At 36.8% G+C, this 19,960-nt stretch overlaps 1 protein-coding gene across 2 annotated transcripts in view; it reads right to left on the reverse strand.

Annotated features, from left to right (window-relative positions):
* The window catches only part of NNT (nicotinamide nucleotide transhydrogenase), a 113,091-nt gene that overhangs the window by 49,681 nt on the left and 43,450 nt on the right, over window positions 1-19,960 (reverse strand). For both annotated transcript variants that reach the window (XM_027863491.1, XM_027863492.1), the window contains 8 exons: window positions 13,898-14,031; window positions 13,016-13,207; window positions 12,593-12,746; window positions 8,991-9,152; window positions 6,287-6,397; window positions 4,856-5,001; window positions 2,905-3,100; window positions 1,116-1,349 (listed from right to left, as the gene is read on the reverse strand). In XM_027863491.1, the coding sequence (XP_027719292.1) occupies window positions 1,116-1,349; window positions 2,905-3,100; window positions 4,856-5,001; window positions 6,287-6,397; window positions 8,991-9,152; window positions 12,593-12,746; window positions 13,016-13,207; window positions 13,898-14,031 (1,329 nt within the window). The remainder of the gene's footprint in view (window positions 1-1,115; window positions 1,350-2,904; window positions 3,101-4,855; window positions 5,002-6,286; window positions 6,398-8,990; window positions 9,153-12,592; window positions 12,747-13,015; window positions 13,208-13,897; window positions 14,032-19,960) is intronic.

The following is a 19,960-nucleotide window of genomic DNA, read 5'->3' on the forward strand; positions in this document are numbered from 1 at the left end:
CACAGAAGGGAATTCAAGTGCTTTCTCATAATGAAGTTTGATGGGGGCAGGGAAAATTCAGAGTCTGGTTTAACTTAACTCTGTTTTTTTCCTCCTACTTTGATCAGAAACACAAACCATTTCTTTACCCTTTGTAATACTGTCCTGGAATCTTAAAAAGCAATTTTACTCTGGTATGACCAACACATTACTAGTTAAGTGTGGTTTTGTTTATTTAAAACTTCAATACTGCATCTTTAAATGAGACTTTTCTTGTCCACGAGCATCCCTGATTACATCAATGGAGCCCAAGGGAGAGTCTTTGTTGCTTAACTGTTGCTAAAGACTCAGTGAGAAAATGAGAAAGTTTCAGGCTTGAGGTTCTTTTGTGATTTTTAAGTTTTGTGGAAGTTTCGAACTAAAGTTGAATGAACAGATTACTGAAAGGAAAGAAAGAATTTTTTTTAATTGTAAATTTTGGAAAGCAGTTTAGATAGCATCTCTAGAGAGTTGCCTTCTTGAGGCAACACTGAAAACTGTTTATTCCCTATTTCTATTATTCTCATGATTGAATTCAGAAGGTCCAAATGCTCCCATCTTGGCAACATTATGGTAGAAGATTTTTGTTAGTTTGTTTGTTTTTTTCACAGAACATAGGGTGCCAGCAATCACACAAATATTTCAAAATGTGCCTTCTGTTGCCACCCATTCTATCCTACAGGAACAGGATCAAAAGACAAATTGTAGACTCTGGTCCTTGATGGACTCTCTAAGAGGTCTCTAATTAAGGACTGTAATACCTTGGTTGTTTGTTTTTTTTTAATCTTCACAATATGAGACAAACAACTTTGATATTTAAAAACCTGTGACTTCAGGCAAATTTTGGGACCTTTCGTTTCTTTGCTTATGCTTTTTATAGAAACTCTTTCAACCCTTCATGAGATTTATGATAATGGATGAATACAGGTTATCTTCTAAGATGAAAATGTAGTTGTGTATTATATAACTGCTGCTCCTTTAATAACTTTTAGAAATTTTGTTAAGATACTTCCAAAACTTTAAACAAGTTCAAAAGAATTTAAAATTCAAAAAGAAAAAGAAAACAACTGCATTCACCTCCAAGTTTAAACACTTACCCTGCAATTTTCCATAGGCAATGAGCGAGCCGCTAAAAGTCACACCACCAATGTAAGTACCTAGATAAGCCACAATCTTGGTGAGGTTTGCTGCTGGATCCACTGCAAAATGTGGATACTCAACCATGTATTCTGCTACACAAGTAAGCACAGCAGCCAAACCTACCAAACTGTGGAAAGCAGCAACTAACTGAGGTAAATCAGAAATCTGGATACGCTTAGCAATCGTCAAACCTGTGAAGGCCCAAGAACAAAGAGAGAGAAAATTCAAAAATAAAGCTTGATCTCTTTCAAACTAAAACAAAATATAACTGAAACATAAAAAGCACTTGAAGTTACTCATCATTATTATTTATAATCACCAATTATTTACTGAGCATCCTACAATAAATGAAACACATTCCATGGGGATTCCAAAGAAGTCGTGGCAGACTAACTCTGTGGAGGAAATCTGGAGAGCCTAGAAATTTCTGACCTACTCCGCCACTTTCCCAGAATGCCCCTCACTCTGGTACACTCTTGCACACACTTTCTCTTCAGAGCACTTTGGAAATAGAATCTAGGCCACAACACTCCTTTGTTCATATTATCTTTTTGTCATGCCCTTTTCTCACTTTGCGTGTGCTTTTCTCCTTTTCCCTTCAATTCCTACTTCTCCCCTAGCCTAATCTAGAACATCAGCATCTCCCTCTCCACACTTGTTATGATTCTGTACTTCCCTCTAAACCCTGTTCAGCTCCCACTATCACCCACCCACAGAGCAGACAAATGGAGCCTACAGGGACCTTGGTTTCCAGGTTGGGGATGGTATCTAGAAAGAAATGCACAGCTACAGACAGGCAAAGTAATGGAACAGAATACCTATTGGTACAGTATGGCACGGTTTATGCAGTACTAATACTAAGTATCAGTACTCACGATAATCAAACTTCCATACTGGACCAGTAGCAAACCTGACCCTTGTGATTGCCTGTTCAAGAACCATTCCTTCAGCTGTCCTTCAAGAGACTGGGCCTATCCCACACACAGGGGCCAAAAGCAGCCTGTGACAAAAATAAACATGTAATCTCCAGCAAGTGGTATATGAAATGACAAAAATAAAACAACATGTTGTCCTACCAAAAAAAAATTAAGGTCTATGTTGGATAAATATATTAATATCTAGACTTGTTTTTTAAAACGATTATGTAGGAACAAATACATTAAAATAGTACTTTAAAACCACTGCCAGCTTATAGCTAGAGGTTAATTTTCATCCTGGCTGCATTTTTGCAGCAGAATAAGATTTAAGCCTAGTATAATTAAACAAGTGCTATAGTAACAAGTAGAGTAACATCTACTCTATGATCAGTTCATTAATCAGAGGACAATAGAAGCCCACATTTTTCTTAACAGATACAGTATTTGCCTTATTTTTTATGGACCCTGGGGAAGACCACTGAAGCCTATTTGCCCTGGGAACTTCCTAGACCAATAATTTTAAATGTCCTCCCAGGGTGGTCAAACAGTAACATGGGGCAGGGATGGATGGTGCCTTCAGAGGTCTAGAAGTACTCCCTAATCATGGGACTTTGGGATGTTGCCTAGTATAGGCTTCCTCACAAAGGCAAAATCCAAAAACTCCAGATTCATAGACCTATGAAGAAATTCCACAACAAGCTAAAAGCATAAGCTCACATCTGGTGCCTCTCTAAGTGTAATATCATATGTGCAAAAAAAAAAAAATCCTCTTTAGTAGCCTTCATTTTAAAGGTTGTGATCTCTTCAGTTTTTACATCTCACTGCTTACCAATGGTGCCACCCAGAGTCATTGCCCCAGACATCTGAGCTAATAATTCTGGATTTGGATTAAGACTTCCCAGAGTGGCTGCCAAACCTCCAGCAACACCAATCATGCCCAAGGCATTTCCAAGACGAGCAGTTCCTTGTGTGGAAAGACCAGCCAGGGCACCAACACAACATAGACCTGAGCCCAGATACATCATCTTTTAAAAGAGAGGGAGAAAAAGATTATATTATCAGAACTTTCCATCTTTTAGATAAGACAGAGTTGCTCTTGAGAAGTCATGAGTCTCCGAGACTAGATTTTAATCTTAACCAAAATGATTGAGAGACAAAGTATTCCAAGGATTTTTTCTCTATTTTTAAAGAATTTGTTCTATTTTTTAGTATAGGAAGGGAAAGAAAAAGGAAGAGAAAGGAAAGAAAAAATAAAGAAGAGGCTGAGATTCTTATAATCTAGACACTGCTTAGATTCTTATAATCTAGCCAATAAGCCAATAGCTTATTAATTTTCAGACTCCTTAAGAGTCTGCCCAATATGATGGATGTTCTAATAAACCTTGTCTTTGGCTGGGAAATAAATGAATGAATGAATAAATAGATAAATAGATAAATAAATAAGGAAGGAAGGAAGGAAAACAGGAAGGAAAAGAGAGGAAATAAACATTTATTAAGTGCCTGCTATATACCATGTTAAACATTTTACAAACATCTCATTGATCCTCACAACAACCCTGGGAAGTGATTGCCATTATGATCCCCATTTTACTCTTTAGGAAACTGAGGCAGACAGATTAAGTGACTTGCCTAGGGTCACGCAGCTGTTACCTATCTGAAGCCAGATTTGAATTCAGGTCTTCCTGACTCCAGACCCATCACTTTGTCCACTGTACTACCTACCTCATGACTACTAAAGAGAGGTGCAAAAAATCCTATAAAGCATTTAATTTCCTAAAAAACTGTGTTTTTAAAAGAAAATTTATTTTACTAGGCAAATATGTGTCATATATTTCTGATCTTGGACATACTAAACATAAAGGAACAAAAATTTCAGTGAGGTACTACATCCAAAGATGCAGATAACATACATTGACCCAAGACAATTCTGAAGCACTTACAATGAAAAAGGCTATCCACTTCCAAAGAAAGAACTGATGGAGTCTGAATAGAGACTGGAGTACACTTCTTTTTACTTTATTATTCTTGGGTTGTTGTTTTTGGTATGCATTTTCTTTTGCAAAACTCTCATTTTTGGAGGGGGTTGGGTAATGGGGTTAAGTGACTTACCCAGGGTCACACAGCTAGTGTTATGTATCTGAGGCCACATTTGAATCAGGTCCTCCTGAATCCAGGACCACTGCTCTAAACACTGTGCTACCTACCTGCTCCAAAAAACTCTCATTTAAAAAAAAAAACATTCATCCATTTTTTTCTTCTGTCACAATAATGATGCTAGAAGGGCAGCTAGGTAGTACAATGGAAAGAATGTGGGAGCTGGCATCAGAAAGACTCAACTTCCCGAGTTCAAATCTGGTCTTAGACTCTTACTCACTGTCTGACCCTGGGCAAGTCATTTAACCTCAGTTCCCTCATCTGTAAAATGAGCTAAGAAGGAAGCACTCTAGTATCTTTGTCAGGAAAACCCCAATAGGGATTACAAAGAGTCAGACACGACTGAAAATGACTAAACAACAACAAAGCTATTATGCTCCATTTACAAATGGGAAAACTTGGACCATGAAAGATAAGTGGCTTACCCCTGGTATACAATTAATTAATGGCAGGGCCAAGAATAGTTCTGTGACTCTTAGCCCTGTTGCTCTTTCTACCCTATCAAAATGCCTCCAGCTTTATTGCTTTGATTGGTTCAACAGATGGTTGCATACTCCCAAATGCAAGGTTTAACTGGAAAGAAAAAAAATATATATTGCTGAAAAAAAGTGAATCGGCCCCCTTACCTGTTCAATGTTGTAGCCACCGTACAGGGAAGCTAAGTAACCCCCAACAAAGGTACCACCTGGGAGCAGATACAAGTAATTGTATTCAGGGGGATCAGTTGGACGTTTGAACATGTCCAACATCCTCTGGGTCACCAGGAAACCACCTAATCAAAGTAAATGAAATTTGAAAATTAAAGAAATGGTTTCATTGAAGAAGACAGCTATTTAAATAGGGGCTATGGTATTTCTATTTTAAAGGAACCTTTGTAACCTATAGGTCATTTTAAACACTGTTTTATAAGAATAAAACATGAAGTATATTGTATAGGAAGCAAGTTCAATTAGGAAAAAATGTTATCAGAGTATAGAACCAATTATTTCCACATGACTAAAAATACAGAATGAGAATACAAAAGCTCAAAGGTCATAAATCTATTTCTGACTTGTTGTTCTGCTTATTAAACAATATTATAATTAATTCTGATAAAATAATCAAAACAACACTACACCAAGAGTTCCTAGCATCACAGATCTGAAGTTAGAAGGAGCCTTATTAGGTCATCTGGTACAATCCCCTCATTTTACATGTGAGAACTGAGACCCAGAGAGGCTCAATACCTTGACTAGATTTGAAAAGGTAGCAAATGGCAGACCCAGCATTTGAACACCAGTTTTGGAGTCAGAAAGACCTGAATTCAAAGCCAGCCTCAAAATGTATTAGTTGTGTGACCCTGGGCAAATCATTTAACCCTTTTTGTCTCAGTTTCCTCATCTGCAAAATGAGCCAGAGAAAAAAATGACAAACCACTCCAGTATCTTTCCCAAGAAAACCCCAAATGAGGTCACAAAGAATTGGACGCAACTGAAAAAAACGACTGAACAACAACAAACCTCTGACCTCAAAATAAGCACTCTTTCCAATGACACCACAGTATATTAAAGTTCTTCTGCTACCAAATAGTGGAGGGAAAAAAAACACCAAGTCATGCTAGACTTTCTATCTTCAGGAACAATCATTGATACTGATAGGGTGATATGTTCAGTTTCAGAAAAATTCCTAAGCTTACCTATAAATACTTTAATGATATGCCTGAGCTAGTTTAATTCAGAGCTATGTCTAAAATAATTTTCTAGTTTATCTATGGCAAGAAATTCTTCTTAATCACAGGAAATTCCAAGAACTATAGTTTTAAAAAAATAGATGAGCATGACATTGCTTTCAAAAGGGTTTCATGACTTAAGGACAAAAATTTCTTAATTCCCAATTGAATTCCTGCATAGCTGACAGTCCCCAAACAGTCCCTTGATGCTGATTTGTATTGGTTCTTCAATCTCCATTAAAAAGTAGCATGAGCTATGTATTTTAATTATTTTCTAGATATAACAGTAGAAGAACAAGGGAACTGGAGTTTCACAGGTCCAATACTGTCAAAAAGAGAGTCCAGGTACCTGCAATGTTGACGGAGGATATGAAAGCAGCAAGTGCAGCAAGACCCTGAGGTGTATTGGAAGGATACATGTGTCCTCCCATGAGCGCCAACCCTCCAACGGCAGTCAAACCTAGGAAGGAAGAACAAAACAGAGTGAGTGACAGATAAAGAAGCTGCCAGTCAAAACAATGCTCCCATCGCACTTCAATCATGTGTAATAAGCATAGAAATGCTCCAGTTTAAAAAAAAATTCTACAAAACTCTAATAGCTATTTCATAAAAATTATATAAATAATAATTTAAGGTTGCCTGGCAAAGCAACATTTTCCCAGGATTGGGATCGTAATGTAGAAAAAGTCCTGGTCTAGGAGTCAACACCGGGGTTCAAGTTTGGAGCAGCAAGAGTGACACCAGCAGGTGCCTCTTTAATGTATGTTGGATCTGAAGACCTAGCTTCCTGTCTTACTAGCTTTATAGTACATAAGTCACACCCTCACTCTGGCCCAAAGTTTCTTCACCCATAAAATGGACTTGCACTTCGAACAGGGACCCGCAGATAGAAGGTATTTGATAAAAGCTTGCTGACTAACTGAATGGCTAGAGATTGTAGTAGAAGAACTCTAAGGTCCCCCAGATCCCATCAATATTCTTGAGGTCAGGAAATATATGATTTGTCTTTGTATCCTCAGCACCTAACTATATAATATGTGCTTAATAAATATTCGTTGAAGTGAAGATGTGATTCTATGGTTAGAAAGAATCTGTATCAAAAAAGGAAGAGATGGAGGGACAAGGAAGGAAGGGAGGAAGGAAAGTGGGAAGGAGAGAAAGAAGGAGGGAAGGAAGAAAGCAGTGAGGGAGGGAAAAAGGGAGGAAGGGAATAAGTATTTATTAAGTGCCTACTATGTGCCTGGCACTGTGCTAAGTACTTAACAAATATTATTTTACTCTCACAACAATCCTGGGAAATATGTGGTATAATTATACCCATTTTACAGTGGGGAAACTGAGACAGACAGGGGTCAAGTGACTGGCCCAGAGTCATACAACTAGTTAGTGTCTGAGATCATATTTGAACTCAAGTCTTCCTGATTCCAAGTCCATGCTCTATCCATGGTACCACCTAGCTGTTGCTATTTACGGTAGATTACTGATTTCATCTAGGTACTTTATGATTTGTGTGATGATTAAAGAATGAAAGAAAATGGCTAATGGATGACACCTATAAGATAGAAAATTAACTTGAATGTATTTTACAAAATTAATAAAAAATACCTGAACAAGGTTTTTAGTGGGAAGGAAGAATAATTGGATATACAAAGATACAAAAACTATTAGGTTTTTAAAGCTAATTTTAAAATTAGCTTATAGGGAGATTTAATATAAATCATGAAAAATGATTTAATAAGATTTAATATAAATCATGAAAAATGACCCAAGGAATCACCAAATTCACACTTTTAAGCAGGACAGTCCTAAGGCATTCTGATTATTAATTTTTCAGAGCTTTATATAAGGTAAGCTATATGTTTCAAACTTTCTTCTGTAATAAAGCATACAGACCCACCAAAAGAGCTCTTTTCCAACTACTTTCCATTAAGAAAACAAACATCTACTGAGCACTACTATATGCAAGGTGGTGTTAGGCCCTTTGTAGGATACAAAGGTAATAAAAACAACTACTAACATTTCAGTAATGCTTTAAGACTTACAACCATTGTCTTCAACTGAATCCTGCAAGATGGATAGTATATTATACCCATTTCACAGATGAGGAAAGTAAAGCTAAGATAAGAGAAGTGATTTGCCCAAGGTCATATAACTGAGGGGCAAAGAAAGAACCTAAACTCAGCTCTTTTGTCATAGAAGAGATTCATGCCCTGATTCTTGGACCAAATGGCCTGTAAGGACTCTTCCCAACCTGGGATTCTGTGAGTCAGTCTTTCCCACCCCGTGCAGCTTCCCTATGGGACTAAGACATAAAAGGTCCCAGTCAACAAGGAGCTTACATCTCACTATATCTCCACGTTGTCCATCCACCTCAAATATGTTATATTGCTAAAACTATTCTTGGTTTCAGGGGGGATACCAAAGGAAGGTGCCTATTGCCCCATGAGTTGTACACCAGACCCCTTTTCTAGGAACACCGAATATTCCCATTTACTTTAAATTATACTATTCAATTTTATTTTCATACTTGATACTATTTTTAATATAATATAGTTTTATGTAAATCAACATATCTAAACCCACCCCAAGAGAATGAAAACTCCTTGAGGGCAGGGACATTTTATTATTTACATTATATTATTTATATCACAATATCTCCAGCACCTAAAATAGTGCCTGACATATAGTAGGCCCTAATTAATGCTAACTGAATTATGTATTAATAGGTACCTAGATATTTTCAGACTCTGCCAAGCAGTTTGGCACAAACACACCACAACGCCAAAATTTGCAGCAACCCCTGCAACAAAACCTTTAATATAGCTCATATCACCAAATCCCCCAAATGGCATTTTATTTCTACCTGGAGGCAGAATAACATACTACCTAAGACACTAAGCTCTTCTGAAACAATTTTTTAATAGACTCACATAAAGTTTAAGCATACCATTGCTTAAAGTACAAGTATTGTTGGATTGAAATAGCCAAAAAAAATCTGTGATGACCTAACCTGGAGGAAAACTCCAGGAAAACTTAGACTAAAAGTCCCATACCTGAGATAGCATTAGTTACAGACATCAGAGGTGAGTGGAGAGCAGGAGTGACACCCCAAACTGTGTGGTAGCCCACAATGCCAGCTAATCCAAAAGTTGTCACCATCTGAGAGAAGGCTGAATGGGGAGCTACAATGCCCAAACCAAGTATACCAGTTAGACCTAGAGAAAGACAACATGAAAAAAATGTTATTAGAAATCTGATCTATTAAGGTTAAAAGCCCACACAAAAGAAAATATGGGGAATAGTCAGAACTTTCAAAGTTAATTTATTCCTCTGACAGCCAACAGTTAAGTGGGTTTTTTTTAAATAATGACAGGTAAAATTTCACAGTTAATAGGAGGACAATGAGGAGAAAAGAAGAGGGCCACAACTCTCTCCTTTCAATGGAGGCGTGGTATACTGAAATGTCACCTGCGCTGACACATGTGCTTAATATGTTGATTAGTTTTGTTTAATTGCTTTTTTCTTTGCTACATGGAAAGGCAAACCAGAGGAATAGAAAATACTTGGAAATGACTGGAAAGCAAAAATAACTATCATCAATAAAAGGAAATAATGAATTTAGTTTTTAAAAAGAAAAGGAGCCCGAGATACTCATAATCAAAACTCAGCTTCTTAACAATCTGAAAAAAAGGGAAAATTTCAAAGTTGGTAATATTTATGAATCACTTCAGCAATAACTTACACATTTTCCTCTCTCTCCCTCTCTCTCTCTCTGATTATTCCCTGTCATAATCAAATATAGACAGGGCCATCTAGCTGTTAAATAAATCTTCTTATTCCCTAAATCACAAGCCTGTATACAATGCACCAAGGCATTTTTCAGTTTGGCCAAGATATATCTTTTACAAAGCCAAATTTATGCCACTCTAAAATTTGGCTGAGTGAGGGAAGGAGGTTTAAAAAGAGTAGGAAGGATTTCATTCACTCCGGCACCTCCCTAAAACATATGGTGTCCACCAGCCCAGGGAGCCAAAGTGTTGCAATTGCTCCTGAATCTGGATTGTTCTGTTGGCTAGGGCCATGAGCGCCAGTTTCAGCACCAAGTCAGCAAATGTGATTTTAAAAAGAAAAAAAAAACACAAATTAAATTAAGAATGTGCAGACGAATACAGTCAGTTCTGAACATACATCTTTAATTATCGCCTTCCTTAATAACAAACATATGTGTGGCTATTCCTCTAAAGAAGAACAGGGTTACCTAGTGGTAAGTAAGGGGAGAAGGAGGAGGGTAATGATAGCAAGCAAACTCAACTTTCTGAACAGGGCAATCTTCTTGAGGTGAAATGTCCTTCTACCGATGAAGCAATAGGAACATTCAGGAAAGCTCCCATTCAGAGGACCTGAGTTCAAATCCCAGCTCTCCTGCATAATGGCTGTGTGACCTTGGACAAGTCGCTTAATTTCTCTTGACCTCAGTTGTCTCATCTTTAAAATGAGGGAGTTGGACTAGATGCCCTCTCAGAGCCCTTCCAGCTCTTAACCTATGACCCTATGAGAGGGCTAAACTCAATAACCTCTAAGATCCTTCCAGCTCTAAATCTACTATTTTATAAGGAGGCAGAAGCATAGTTTAACTTTCTTGTACTATTTCCACTGATAAACTATTTCAAAATGCCTGGCTACTTAACTATTTGCAGGATAACTGAATAATAGATAAGCAGTTCCTAAATTTTATAGGTTAGCCAAGATTTTTTTTCTAATGTATTTATGTTTCACACAAATGAAGTGACATTTTGAAAGTTTTCTTTCTAATTACTAAACTGGTGCATACCTAAAAACACCTTCCTCTTAGGCAGGTTTTTATAACAGTTTCTACATGATGTTTCTTGGATCTTTTTCAAAGAACAAAAAAAAGGGACATTAAAAAGACCGATGGATCTCATATTAAGATAGTAAACAAAAAGTCAGTGTGGTACAAGGGAAAGCCCACTGGACAAGAAATCAGAAGATTTGCCTTCGTGTCCCAGCTCTACTGGCTGCATGGCCTTGAGCAAGCCCCCCAATCTCAGTGATCTCTAAGGCCCTTCATCTGTAAAATGAAAATGCTAATCTCTGTGCTGTCTGCTTCACAAGATTAACATGAAAATCACATGAAATGATGTCACTGGAAACTACTTAAAATGTTATGCTATATAGAAAGAAAAAAATAAGATTCCCTCTCATACCAGGGTTATCTAAAAGAAATATTGTAGATTTTTTAAGTTTGCCATTTTGAGAAATGCTATTTATCTGCCTCTGATCAATTATTTAAGTCTACTAGAATACCCAAAGGAGAATAATATGCAGTCTAGTTCATAAGGCAAAGGAAATCCAATCAATGCCTTCCTTTCTAAAGCTGAAATTCACCTCTTTCATGTTTATTTTAATGCAATGGCCATGACTCAAAGAAAATGTAAATGAGGTCCAGGACTAGAAAGTCAACAGTTTGCATTTCAGTATTCTCAAAAGGCTTTGGAAGAGATACTTCACTACAAAGATAAACTAGTATAAAATTAAATGAACAAAAAACAATTAACCAGCATGGTAAATGAAATAATAAATGCTGATGATGGTCCACCCATTCATAACTAGGAGCCATAAACTTGAGAATTAACAGAGGCTAAGCCTTTGTAAAAAAAGAGTGACTTATTTAGCTTGGTAATAAATAGATGATGGATGAATGGATGGATGGATGGATGGATGGATGGATGGATGGATGGATGGATGAATGAATGATCCCAGAATTTACTAGGGAACTTTGAAGCATCTAAGAATATAAAAGTTAGATTCGACTATTGATTGTTAATAATTATGCTTCAGCTTTTGGCCAGACAGAGATCTAACTAAATTAAAAGAGAAATTTCTGACCAAAAAACTAAAGGCATATCTGCAATATTAAAAATTCCAAGGAGAATAACTGTAGTCAAGGTGAGCATGTGTTACTGTCTATAACCATATTTTAAAGCTGTAACTAAGGCACAGTTAGAAACAAATAATTACTAGTAAGTTGTAAAGTAAGCAAGGCAAGAATTAAAAGTCCTCAACACAGCTAACAGAATGTTAGTTAAATACATGATAGCTATACCTGTATCCCAGTTCTTATTCTTCAAGACAAACACCCGGATTCCCCAGTGTTACCCAACTCTGTAGACAATCATAGTTGGTTGGTTTTATGCCCACCAAAAAAAAGGAAATAAGTGATTTATCTTCATACATTCAATAATATATTTTCACATATATATCATTCTGTAATTTCAAAAGAAGTCAAAACTCTTAACTATTTCACTCTATTGTTAACAAACGATCTTAATCATTTTCAGAATCATGTTTTTTCAATGCAAAAAATAGCATACACTAGATGACAAAAGAAACATAGTTACTAACCTTTTTTTTAAGTTCACGGGTCCCAGGTTAAGAACTCCTGCTCTAAGGGAAATTATTTTAAAAGGGCCCAATTGCCAGTGAAATCTAATGAAGAACATAAGGCTTTCAGGAGATTTACAAATAATTTTGGTACTTAATGCATTACTTATGAAGCTCAAATTAAACAATCCCAGTGGGGGAAGGGACAGGTAAGAGTGGAGGGAGCAGAAGAGGCAAGTATGCTATCCCTCACCTGCTGTGTATGCAGATGCTGTGGTCATGGTCTTGTGGAATGGGGTAACAGCAGCTGCTTTCTCAGCTTCAAGCTCAGCTACTGTCTTTGGTTTCACAGGGGCTCCCTGAGGAATATTTTTTGGTGTTGGTGCTGGGAAAATTATCTTGCCATCCTAATAAAAATTAGAAAAAAGGATTTAAAAATTAAATAAATATTTTAAAATTAAATAAAAATTAAATTAATTAATTAAAAAATGTTTAAAGTAAACAGTCATGATGCTGGGTCTTTTTTTGTTTTGCTAAAAGCTATTTCTTTTATGTACACACCCATAAATTTTTCTTAAAACACACCCACAGAACCCCAAAGAAATATTCCGTCTTAAACAGAAATCCACAAAAGATAATCCATAGGACATAGGAAGGAATTAATAGGCTTACTTACCTTCATTACCACAGTCCCCCTAATGACATGGCCCATTGTGCCAAAGTCAAAGTCATCTTTCACCTCAAAATGGAAATTATCTTTGTCAGGGCTGATTGCCTTCAGAAGTTTAGTAATATTGTTTGAATACAGCGTACTGGCCTGGGTAGCCATTCTGCTAGGAAGGTCTGTGTAGCCTATGTGAGTAACTCCCTAGACAAATGAAAATAGAGTTAATAAAGTTTATTACCAAACTTTAAAACATAGGATAGTTCTAATTTCATTCCATCAAATAATAAGCATTTATTAAGTTCCTATTTTGTGCCAGACACTAGGCTAAGTGCTAGGGATCCAAAGAAAAGTCTCTGCCCTCAAGGAGCTCACAGTCTAATGGTAATTTATGAATATAGCTAACTCCTATACATTGAAATGTTTTCAAAACATACCAATAATTTCATATATAGACACATTATATCAATATGATTTTTTAAGTCCCTTTTAAGAAAAAGCCCACCTCGGCCTCAGTCTTTCATTTATAAAATTGATTACTGCTTTACCAATCTGCCAGATAGTGCAGACCACTGAGTTCGCTAGGCCTCTACCCAACCTCACCTCCTGCAAATTGCTTTGTACATATTTTCTATTCATTTATCTTTGTACACATTGTTCCAGCCCTCTCTCCATCCCATGCACAAACTCAAGTCTAAGGCAAGCTCTTGAGGGCTGGAGTGGTTTCATTTTTTCTTTGTATCCCTAATAATGACAATTATTAAGTATATAGAAAATGCTTAATAAATACTTGCTGAATTGATACTTCTAAAAGTAACATTTTGATTCCTAGACACAGACACACTGCATCAGCAAAATGCGTGATTACTATAGCCACTACTGTGCTAACAATACCTTATGGACATAAAGTTCTCCTGGTTTAGTAGTTTCAAAGTTTCCTCCTGCTTCAGCTGCTAAATCCACAACAACTGAGCCTTCTTTCATTGATTCAATCATGTCTTTCGTAAACAAAACCGGTGCTTTTTTACCTAAGGAAAAATAAAACCATAAAGAAAGGAGTATAAATTATGTATGTTAAAAACCAGCCAACCTAAGTTAAGAATTCTCCTAATGACTGTGGCAATATCCTCTTGTATGCTGACACCATAATTAAGGATACAGGGCACTGATCCCAAACAATACGGCATTTCCAATAATCTATAGGCACTGTGGTATAAAGTGAGTGACCTGGTCTTAGAGTCAGAAATGTGGGTTTCAATGCTGGCTCTAAGTCTCAGGTTCCTCATCTGTAAAATGGGGATACAATGACCTACATCCTCTCTTATAGATTTGTTGTGAGAAAAGCATTTGGTAAAATGTAAAGTGCAATAGCTAAGAGCTATACATTAAATTGTAAAATTCTCACACCTTTCTAATAATCTAAATTGAAATTAATTAAGATAATCAGATATGTGCCATATCTTTTAGAAAGGCAAGAAAATACAGCATGAAATCAAACAGTTAAGTACTATAGCTCAGAAGATCTGGGTTCTGATTAAGGTCTGCTATTGCATGGCCTTTCTTGAATGACTTAATTTCTGCTCCTCAGTTACCTCACCTATAAAATGAGGACAATAGACTTTATCATCTCTGAAAGCCCTTCTAGATCCAAATCCTATGATCCCATAAAAGCTGAGAATCTCTGATGCATATTATTTCATCCTGTTTCTCCAGTTCATCACAACTTCCCTACCAAATCTTGAAGTGATCAACAATTTCAATGTATTTTTTCCACCTGAGTCTTTCAACCCTTTCGAACTTTCATCATTCCTTCCCACCATTGTAGCCACCAATGATAGTTCACATTCACCATTCACTCCCTCTCTTCTAACTTCCTCCCACCCCCCGGCCAAAATATGCTGGAGAAAATCACAAAATCTGTCCAATCTGCTTCGAGGACAAATGAATGTTATCTAAGCCTTAGCAAGGGTCTCCCTCCCCAGAGCTCAGCAACCCTATTACCCAACTCATTTCCTTTTCACATTTCCCTCCATGATGGTTTCAAACCTTTGCCTCTTTGCTCAATTCCTAACTATACCCCTGCCCCCTCATATTCATAGTAGATTACCTCACCTCTTACTGAGAAAAAGGCCAGCTGCTATGAGCTTCCTCAGCTTCCCTCCTCTAGACCTAAAAAATTCTGTGTTCTCACTCATTCTTTTTTCCATTTCTACTGTGTCAAAGGAAGAAATGTTCCCTATTCCTTATCAAAGGACTAAAGCTTTTAATTCCATTCACCAGAATTTAGCTCCATCAACCACTCCCCTTCGCAACTGGCCCATTAGCCTACAAATATGTTTAAATTGATAACTTAAAATTCTATTTCTATGACCCTTCTGCTTCCGTGAGCGCTCTCGCTCTCTCTCTCTCTCTCTCCCCTCCCACTCACTGCCAAAGTTCTACAGACTACAATAACTACCTCCACTGCCTGATCACTCACTGAACCCATTACAAACATGCTTGTGCCTCCATGACTCCTAGGGAAACTGCTCAAACGTTACCAGTGTTATCTTAAGAGCCAAATCCAATAGCCTTTTCTGATTCTCAACATTTGACACTATTTACAAAGCCTGCCTTTATTAACGGACATTTTAAAGGACATTCATTTTAAAGGACATTAAAGGACATTGATTTCCAAATACACATTTCCCTTACTCCCCCCACATCAAAAAGTCATTCCTTATAACAAAGAATAAAATAGGGAGGGGGAAGTAGTTCAGTTCAGCAAAATTAATCAACACAGCAATTGAGTCTCAGAGTACATGCAGCATTCTTCACCAAGAATTCCATACTTCTTCAAAGAAGGGAGAGTGTTACATTGCCATTGGGCCTTCTAATAACACAGCACTCATTTTTTTGTTCTTTCCATTTCCATTAGTGTAGTTGTTCTGTATATCGTTTTTACCTGGTTCTGCTTACTTTGCTTTGTATCAGTTCATACAAATCTTCCCATACTTTTCTGATTTATTAACAATCACTGTTTCTTATGGCACAGTAATATTCCATTTCATTTAAGTACCACAACTTGTTTGCCTACTCTTCAGCTGGTGAGCATCTACTCTGTTTTTAGTTCTTTGTTATAATTTTATATATCTGGAACCTTTCTTTCTTGATAGTCTCTGGCAGTGGAACCAGACTACTCAAGTTCCACAAATTATAAAATCATTTTTTATACTTTCTCAAAATGCTCCTCTGGTTTCTCTGAATAGTTCTCTCCCTCTATCTCCCTTCTCACCTTCTCCATGTCATGGTTTTCTAATGTTTTATTCTCAGGCTTTAAAAAAAAAAATTTTTTTTATATTTCCCCCATCCCACTACCATTCTGGGAATTTCATTTACTCAGTATCAACTAGCACCTCTATGCAGATGAATATCAAATGTACATCTCCAGTCAGAAGAGTTTTAAGTGTAAATGGCATCAGACTTGTCCTTTTTGACCCAAAAAGGAAGAACTAAGCACAATAAATAAAAATTCTGAGAGACAGCCTGGTATAATATAGAAAGAAAACTGGCCTCAGAATCAATAAAATCTGGATTCATGTTCCACTTCTACACATAATGACTTTATGACCCCAGGCAAATAATTTAATCTCTCAGTGCTTCAGGCAACTCTCTTAGGATACATAAAAATTCCAGTCAGTCAATAAACACTTACTAAGCTCTTACTAGGTCCCAAGCACTGTGCTGCCCTGAGGATAGAAGGAAAGGCTTAAAACAGTACCTGTTCTCAAGGAGCTCATAATCCAATGAGGGAGACAACACCCCAGGTATTCTGTTGAATATTTGGAAATATTCAACAGAGGGAAGGCATTAGAATTAAGGGGAATTGAAAAGGGCATCCTATGGAAAATGGAATTTTAGCTGTGACTTGAAGTAAATCAAAAAAGGAGGAGGGAGAGCATTCATTCGTTCTCTACATTCGTTTTAAAGGGTGTCATCAATGAAATCATGGGTCCAGAACCCCTTCACTCAAAAAAATAAAGAAATGAAGAGATGAAATGAAAATGTTCCCATCATTAAGAGCTGTTGAAAAATATAATAGGTTACCTCAGGGGGTTGTAAATTCACCATCCCAGGAAGCCTGCAAGTGGACACTGGATGACCATTTTTCAGAGAGGCTGGATATATGGTTCATGACTTGTGTCAGAGTAGAATTGGATTACTTCTGAGGTCCTTGACCATGCTACGACTTCATGACTCTACAGTCTGCATGTTGAACCTTTCTCCAGTCATCCTTCAAAGGTCCACTTAGGAACCATCTATCTCTTTCATGAAGTCTTTCCAGATTCTGCCCATAGTAATAAATGGCTTTTCCTTCCTCAAAGCTCTTTGGATCACTGCATCTGCACCTTTCTTGAGTATTTAACATGCCCCGTATTATAATGTAGTTAACTATGAAAATTTATGTTTCCTAGGCCTCTGAAGACTAGGACCCTTAGGATGCCTCCCTAAGCATAATGGATTTGCACAAAGTAAGCCTTGGTAAAAACACAAAAATGCTACCAGAATGAAATACTACCTGTCATTTTTTTAACCTTGAAAAAACTATTTGTAAATGGCCTTTTCCTCTAAGACAAAGAACCGCAAAACATTTGCCTGAAATTCTACAGCTTGTACTCTTTTCAGAGCAGATGGATCATAGAGTGTCAGAAAATTCTGATATTTTCCAGTCATGTCCACCAGGGCCATCTGAGTAGTCATATTGACCAAAGAGAACCACTTTTTTTAAAATAATGGAGAGGGAAGAAGTGACATCATCAATAATTATGTATACCTGAAGCCTGAACTCTGGAAAAAAAAGAACAAAGAGACAGAAAAAATAGAAAAATGGCAATGAAAGTAGTTCTAAATGGGAAAATTTACAGCCAAAAAAAAAAGACCCAAAAAAGGAAAGGTTTTAACAGAAGATTTAAAAAATGCTCCTGCTCTCTCCACAAACAACGGCAGTAAGATGGTGGTTGTTGTCCTTTGTAATCAAAAAGGACCAAAATGACATCACTATGTCAGGGTCAATGTATAATGTGTCTGACTGAGGCTGATCAGACTAATAAGAGCTCAGAAGGCTCTACCACATGTTAGGCCTATACATTTGGAATAGAGATGTCTCAAAATTTACACAACTCACATTTCTTTTGAGCTACTGAAATTCTGACTTTTTTTATGTTTTGACCACAGGGTAGGATCCCCACCTACCATGGTAAACAGGCCAGGGTCAGGTTAGGTGAAGCAGACAATTTTTAGGGCATCTTTTCTAGCTCTTCAAGCAAGGGCATCAGGAGAACAACTAGGACAACTGGGAAGAGACAACCAACTATATATTTACCTAAGCAATTTAAAATACTCAATGAAAAATGATCATAAGTTCTTTAAGAAAAAAATAATCTTCATTGAATATTGAAACTTTTCAAAAATTAGCAAATTGCATAAATTTCCTATATGAAACTAAAACTCTAACTAGAAGCAGATGTGGTCAGTACCACAATGGATATTCATTCTAACCAACACAAAAAATGTTATACAATGAAAATTATGCAATATTCTGCCCGTACTTGATGTTATTCAAACTCCAATAGTGAAATCAAAAGCTATGACTTTTAAATACTCAGTGCATCAATCCCACAAGTAATCATACCAAATATTGTTTATTGTTGTTTGTCCTTCATTCACAAAGAGGATCAATGGGGGGCACAGTGGATAGAGCACCGGCCCTGAAGTCAGGAGGACCTGAGTTCAAATCCGGCATCAGACCAAACTCTTGACACATACTAGCTGTGTGACCTTGGGCAAGTCACTTAACCCCGACTGCCTCACTAAAAAAAAAAAAAAAAAAAACACAAAGAGGATCAATGGCATCAGGAAGGTGATGTCTCACAAGTGAATTGCATTTGAGTGAGGCAGGGCTGTGCAAAATCTACAGCCTCACTCTCTCCTTTGGAGCCATCTGGGTCCAGTGGCAAAATATAGATCAAGACTACTGGAGGTAGCCCCACAGCAAAAACTAGTAGCTACTCAATGCAATGACTACATAAATGACAGATTAAGTAAAAGTTCTAACTGTGACTGCAATAGACACAGAAATTATGGAATTATGACTGTCTAAAAGTGGGCCTTAACTAGCTTAAAAAGAGATAACTCAATTTAACCATAGAAAAGGTAGATGATGAAGATAAATTAAGAAAGAATTGTTTTATTAGTCTGAAAAAACAAATAAATTCTATCGAATCCTTTTTTTTAACCATAAAAGCAGCAGTCCTTTGCATTTTGAGATCTTTATACCCAGTGAAAAGAACACTCAATTTGCAGCCAGAACACATAGATTTAAATACCAGCTCTGCCACATATTAACTGCGTGATAGTGGACAAAAACAAATAATCAGTAAACATAAAATAGGAAGTAAAGCACAAGGTAGCACCAAAAAAATATATTTTTAAAAAACAAGCAATAGAATGTTTCTTTTCTCTTCTGTTAAACATAGGAATTTTTCAGAGAGGCAACATACTATAGTAGATAGAGTCAGAAAGACCCAAGCCTAAATCCTATCACAGAGTATGTAACTGAGCAACCTCCCTATGAGGCTCTGCAAATAGTAATGACAGGACCTATCTCACTGGGATGTTGGAAGGATAAAATGAGATACTTAAAATGCTTTGCATATTGCAAAGCACTATGTATCAGTTAGCATTATTATAATTTATACAAAACTGTAGAGTTTTTATACAAATTCATACAAATATAAAAGATTTATACAAATTTTACAACTAGAAGAGATGTTCCAATGACGGTCGACAAAAACAGAATACAGGCTTTTTTGCAAAACTCTTGACATCTCCAGAGGGCATGATAAAGTTTAAAGATAGAAGAATCAAAAACAAAATACTAAATGAATCAGATACTGGGGATTTTTACAACAGTAAAAT

Source organism: Vombatus ursinus, unplaced genomic scaffold, assembly GCF_900497805.2.
Source record: "Vombatus ursinus unplaced genomic scaffold, bare-nosed wombat genome assembly UNPS02014772.1, whole genome shotgun sequence".
In the NCBI taxonomy this organism is placed as follows: Eukaryota; Metazoa; Chordata; class Mammalia; order Diprotodontia; family Vombatidae; genus Vombatus; species Vombatus ursinus.